Genomic DNA, 6686 nt, shown 5'->3' with positions numbered 1-6686 from the left:
GAGCTCTGAAAAAATTAGCTAGTCAAATGGGTTCGTTGCGAAAAAAATAAAATAAATTCAAATGGCAGTCACTCTATCCTGGCATACCAATAATTATATATAAAAAAAATAGGCATTTTTTTAAATGCATTAATTTGCTACAATTGAAAGTATTCGAATCTTAACACCTTTATTTATTTATTTATTTTACTTTCATGAAACAAATTACAAAACATCGATCGCCGACTGACAAATAGAAGGATGATTATGACTCATTAAGCGACAAGCTTATTAATTAATGCCAAAATCAAAAGTAGTGCTAGAACATGAAAAACACAAACTAAACAAAAAGAAGATGGCTTCAGGAATTGATAACGCCGCACTTCTTTCTGATCTCCCCTGAGTTGCCCGTAAGAACCCCAATTGCTCCCATTCTTTTCATTGACTGGGAGAATTCTTTGAGAAAATCAGTTGATTTAAGCAACTCTCCAACAATTTTGTTCGATTGTTTGTCTGTTAGAAGGGCTGCATCAGATTGGAAGAGACCCTTTTGCTGTTTAAGGATAACAAAGTAAGAAGAATCGAAATTCTGAGAGCTGCCAGGGTCCATCTCTACTGTGGTGGTTGTGTCGCTAAGACTTTGGCATTTGGTCTTTAAGAAAGCAGCGTATGTTGAGTTCAAAGAAGGATCCTGGTCTCCTTTTCCTGTGAAGTTGTAGAGACGGTTGCTGAACAGGTTGCAGTGGCCATCACCAATGGTATGTGCCCCTACATACAGTATGATTCAGAAGTGATAAGAGTTTCTGCTCAATTATATGACCCTTGAGAAGTATGTGCCATTACTTTCTTTAGTATAATATAAATGCATGTATACCTGATAGTACAATGAGATCATGAAGAGTTAGACCCTTGTTCTTGAAACTTTGAACGAGGCTGGAAAAGTTTAAGAATGGAGAGGGAATGTTTGCCAGGGCCTCCGAAGCTACTGACACCTTACCATCTCTTCTACCAGTAAGCACTTTCCACATTGGTTTTTTGAACTGCAGGAAGAATCGTATATGTTCGCTATGATTACATGCATGATCATTTGAGTTGAGATAATTAAGAATGTTTATTGCGATAATATTTACCTGGACTGAGACAGCATCCCTGGTAGCCAAGGCCAAAATGTCAGCACAGGATACTTTTCCTGCACATTTGTTCTCTAGCTCCGTTTTGATCTCATCAATGACATCGAAGCCTGCCAAAGATAGATTTGGAATTGCATCCTTCTCCGCTGTGCTATTCGCTGTCGAGTTTATTAAAACGGAGGCATCGCAACCCTGCAGGAATTTAATTCCGAATTAGCTAGATATCTGCATCAGAATTACAAAATGTGGCGATACTACATGGTGTTTTTCTTTTATTTTCAAGCATACAATGTCCACGCATGGAAAAGGCTACAGATACAATTTTTCTAGCAGCAGAATGAATATTTAAGCATTGCTTACCCTTACGAAGCAGTCATGAAAATGCATTCTCAGTAACTTTGCAGGTAAGTTGGGGTTGCTTGCAACATGTCTTTCAGTAATATTTTTGACGGTGCCCTCAGCTGCAGGGCAAGAGATCCTGTAGAAGTTCTTCCTCAAATCGCCAGCCTGACAAACCCCAACAACTGTCAAGACTGCTACACATGCAAAAATAAAAGCAGTCTTCATATTAATCTTAGACCTTGTGTAAACTACAATTCTCAGCCCAATTCCTTCGAATAAGTATATGATTCTGAGTGTGATCTCTCTAGCTACAATGCAATAGAAATATAAACCACTCTCTTCCTTTTATACTAGTAAAACGAATCTTACCTATCTGAATCCAGATAAGCAATGCATTACACTATCTGTATAATATCCAAAAAACAAATAGAACCTAGATTAGTTTATGATTATCCTGACTCAACAGCCAACCTTGCTGCAAAGCACCATTGATCCATGCTGTGAAAACAATGACCTTAAGCGTACAGTATTATGATAAATTAAGCGCCTCATTTTCCCATGTCAAATTAACAAATAATGATATGGAGTTTCAATTTTTTATCAACCATAACCTTTTCCAACAAACATTAGGTACAGATGAAGGCAGCATTTCGTGTACTTAATTAACAATTGAAACAGTTTACATGACATTATTCTTCACGATAGTATATGTTGGAAATTTATTTAATTAATATGATTAAAATAAATTATGAGTAAATAAGAAATTAATTTTAAGGAATCTTTAGTTTTTCTACTCAAAGAAGTCTTGGTTATTCAAAATTTAATTTTTGAATTACAGTGGTTAATCAAATGTTGATAACGAGAAAAATTGATTCTTATTAGTTCTTCCACTTTTTAACTTTTAAACTTCACTAAAAAAAAGAGAGGTGACAAATAGTTTTAAACTTGAGTTTTTAAAATTTTTATATACTCTTTCTCACCTTATATTATAGTGTTTTCTTATTATTTTAAGCTTTGATTTTTCTTTCAAATTTAAAGTTTATGTTCATCTTATTAAAAAAATATTTGAGTTTCATATTCTTTAATTTACACACCTTGTTTAGAAGTGCATCTAAACAAAGATGGTGATATTAAAATCTTATTAGGCGTATTGCAAACATATTAGTTCCATAAATGAGGAATAATAAAGTTTTAACAATAAATCATTTGTCATTGACCACTTTAAATTTGGTAAAATTCTTGACCGAGAAAGAGCCAAAAACATCAAAAAATAAATTTGACCTATTACTGTGATTATTACTGTGATGGTTGTGGATGCATAACATCATACTAATTTCAAGTAAAAGAACTACATCTTGAATAAGTTAGATAATAAACTTTAGAATATGTATAGTTTAATAAAAAAATACAAAAGCATAATAGTAAGCTTTAGACAAAAAAATGCAAACATGAAGTTATTGGTATGAAGAAATTTAAAGAGCCAAGTTCAAGAGTTTCAACTAATATTACATGATATACATGTTAAATGTATGTCTCTAAGTGAGTCTTTCCAAGTGTTTATAGTCATTGGAAAATTATCATTTTAGAAAGACTTCAAAAACTATTTTAAACATAAGTGAGTAAAGATATAAGGAATTAAAGACCTCATTTTAAGGTTGAAGATAATAAGTAATTCGAAAAGAAAGCCAATTCTTTTGGTGTCTAAAAAATAAGTGTTATAGAATTAGTGGTGAAGTACCACGATAAAATCAAAAGAATTGTTTAGAAGTTCAATAGCAAATGTTTTATTTGTAACAAGACTGGGTATCTAGCTAAAGATTGCAAAAAGTCAACAAGAAAACTCTAAGAAAAGGATTGCTCAAGATAATGTCATTGAAGTTGATCATCTTACTAATGATATTTCAAAAATGAACTTGTCTTGTGTTATTTTTTAAGTCATTCTAATCAACAATTATGAGTTATTATGGGTTGACATTACTGCTGCAAGATATATATTTTCTGATAAAATAATGTTTTCCACTTACAAAGAAGGGATGGAAAAAACCTTTATCTTAAAAACTCATCAACTTCAAAGGTACTACGCGTAAGAAAGATCATATTAAAAATGAATTTTGGAAATCTTTCAACTCTTAATAATATACTGCATGTTACTTATATTAGGAAGAACTTAGTTTATGACTCATTGCTAAGTAAAACAGTTTTAAGATAGCTTTTGAAAATGATAAATTTATACTCTTCATAAATAGTATGTTTGTATAAAAAAATACCTTTGTGATAACCTCTTTAAAATGAATGTAATGGTCATTGTAACAAATGATAAGAATAATAATAAGATTGTCTCTTCTTCTTATTTGTTTGAAACTTATGATATGTGGCATGAAAAGTTAGGTCATATGAATTATAATTTTATACAAAGGTTAATAAACTATGAATTATTATCAAGTATTTTTTTTTAATAAAAAAACATAAGTGTGAATTTTTTATAAAATTAAAATTCACACAATCATCTTTTCAAATAATTAAAAGAAGTAGTGAACCTTTACACTTAATTCACTTAAATATTGGTGATTTAAAATTCACGCAAACTAGAGATTGAAAAAGGTATTATATTACTTTTATAGATGATTGCACAAGATATTATTATATTTATTTGCAAAAGAGAAATGATGACGAAACTCTTGAAATGTTTAAACATTATAAGAATAAAGTTGAAAATCAACTTAATAAAAAGATAAAGGTAATAACGAGTGATAAAGGTGGAAAATATGAGGCATCATTTAGTAAATTCTATTCTTGAAATAATGTTATCTACCAAATTACTGTTATTTATTAACCCTAACAAAATAGTGTTGTGAAATGTAAGAACTGGACATTAAAAGAAATAATGAATGATATGTTAATAAGTTTAGAAGCACCTCGAAACTTATAATGGGAGGTAATTTAAACTGCCAATTATATACTTAATAAAGCAGCCTATAAAAAAAATAAAAAAGACATTATATGAATTATAAAAAGACAAAAAACTTTCCTACAAATACCTCAAAGTGTGAGGTATCTTACATAGGTAGCAATACATGATCCTAAAAATGTTAAGATATGACCTAAAACTGGATTGTGTATTTATCGAATATGAATACAATAATGGTGTATATTGATTTCTAGTACATAAGTCAAGTGTTAAAAATATTCATCCTAATACTATTATGAAATCAAAAAAATATTATGTTCTTTGAAGATGTGTTTCTATAAAAGGAAGCACATGAAAATTATTCACTTAAAAAAATAATTCAGCCTAACTCAAGTGATCATCATCAATTAAAAAATGATGAATTTAAGCTTAGAATAAGTAAAATACCAAATAAGACTAGATAATGAATCTTGAATCTACTCTAAGGCAATGTCTCTTCTGAAAGCTTTCTATTTAAAAGAGATAATCAATAACAAAATTAAACCCATTATGAATAATCATACATGGAATCTGGTGAATCTTTCTCCTTAAAGTAAATTATTAGGTTATAAGTGAATTTTCAAAAGGAAGATAAAAATTGATGGCATTATTGATAAATTTAAAGCTAGACTTGTTGTTAAAGGTTTTAAATAACAAAAAGATATGAAATATTTTGATATATTCACATGTGTCAATAATAACTTTTATAAACACATTAATAGTCATTCTAGCTATCAACAAACTTGAAATACATAAAATAGATGTAAAAATATTTTTCTTAAATGGTGACATTAATGAAAAAATTTATATGAAACAACTTGAAAGGTTTATTGTCAAATGACAAGAAAAGAAATTTTATAAACTTGTCAAATTATTATATAATTTGAAAAAAGTATCAAAATATTATGATAATCAACTACTTGTGTCCATTGTGATAGTCAGTTGGCAATTGAAATAACACAAAGTAGCATGTATAATGGTAAGTCTAGACATACACATTATATACATAATATCGTTAAATATTTGCTTTAGAATAAAATTAATTTCATTGACTATATAAAGTCAAAGAAAAATACTGTGGATTTACTAATCAAAAGTTTATCTAAAGAGCTTGTGTATAATTTATCGAAGAGAATGGGTTTAAAGTGTTTAAAAGATGAAAAAGTGTAATGATAGTAATCATATCTAATTGATTAGAGATCCTAATATTTAGATTCAAATGAAAAAATAAGTCATATAGCATTAGAAAATTATTAATTCTTAATTATTCCTATGATGAAATAAATGTTAGTTACAGTGTGATAAATGGTAAGTTGAACTCTTAATGATTTTCATATCTTGGTGGTATACCTAGTGAAGTATAGCAAAATAATCTTAGTGAAAAATCATTTATAGAAGTGAGAAATATGGTTGTTTCTTTGAAAATTTTAATAAAGTATGAATTTGTTAAAGCATTCATGAATCTAAGAGTAGTGGGCCACAATAAATTATTTTCTTAATTTATGCAAAAGACTTATAGTTCAAGAAATCACGTTCACTATTTAATCGAGTAAATTTGATAGTATTTCACTAAGAAAGATTTTAATCCAAAAGCAACCCATCTTTATATAGTAATATACCAAAGCAACATCTCTTAACAAATCTTCAAGTTATTTTCAAACTAGTAAGATAATTGTCATTCATTTAGGGGATTGTTAGAAATTTATTTAATTAATAAAATCTAAATAAATTATGGGTAAATGAGAAATTAATCTCAAAGAACTTTTAATTTTTTCTATTAAAAAATCCTTTATTTTTTATAAATTTAATTTTTAATTTATGATGATTAATTAAATATTAATTGTGGGAATCCCTATAAGTGTTAGTCTAGCAGTTAAGATACTGATATCCCTATAAGGATGAGAACACAAGTTCGATCCCCAGGAAACACATCTACTAGGAGGGGTAACCACAAACCCCGAATAGAATTAGTCTCATCCTTTAAAAAGATGTGAGGATACCCGGGTAAGAACAAAAAAAAAATTATAGGAATATAATAACTTTTAAACTACAAAACAAATAATTAGTCGTGATTCAACCAAAAACAGTCATCATATTGTTATATTCCAAGTTGATCACAGTTTTTCATCTAAATCTTCAGGTACCATGCACGGAAAATGGCTAAGAGAAGAAAAGAGAAAAGTCAAGAACATGGTAATGTCGAGTGGCGACCTATTCTATTTTAGAAGTTCAACTAGTTAAGTGACTCACCCTACGTCGCAGTCTCACCTTTAACTTCCAAAAAGAAT

General features: G+C 29.0%; 1 protein-coding gene across 1 annotated transcript; it reads right to left on the bottom strand.

The window, feature by feature from the left end:
* Positions 1-226: 226 nt before the first annotated feature.
* On the bottom strand, positions 227-1765 carry LOC105110425 (peroxidase 3-like). Its single transcript, XM_011005460.1, has 4 exons — positions 1470-1765; positions 1110-1301; positions 854-1019; positions 227-747 (listed from the first exon to the last, which is right to left on the bottom strand). Exons 1-4 carry the CDS (start codon positions 1674-1676, stop codon positions 341-343), a joined length of 972 nt encoding a protein of 323 aa, XP_011003762.1. The 5' UTR covers positions 1677-1765; the 3' UTR covers positions 227-340.
* Between the last annotated feature and the right edge of the window lie 4921 nt (positions 1766-6686).

This window comes from Populus euphratica, unplaced genomic scaffold, assembly GCF_000495115.2.
Source record: "Populus euphratica unplaced genomic scaffold, PopEup_1.0 scaffold253.1, whole genome shotgun sequence".
NCBI lineage: Eukaryota > Viridiplantae > Streptophyta > Magnoliopsida > Malpighiales > Salicaceae > Populus > Populus euphratica.
Note: the sequence above shows the minus strand (reverse complement) of the source record. Positions and strands in the feature narration are given on the sequence as shown.

Excerpts from the sequence above, each read along its gene's own strand:
- LOC105110425 (XM_011005460.1), bottom strand. The coding sequence starts at position 1,676 with ATGAAGACTGCTTTTATTTTTGCATGTGTAGCAGTCTTGACAGTTGTT. Across the intron at positions 1,020-1,109 it reads GGGATGCTGTCTCAGTCCAG|TTCAAAAAACCAATGTGGAA; the intron begins GTAAATATTATC and ends TTCTTCCTGCAG. Across the intron at positions 748-853 it reads TGATCTCATTGTACTATCAG|GGGCACATACCATTGGTGAT; the intron begins GTATACATGCAT and ends TACTGTATGTAG.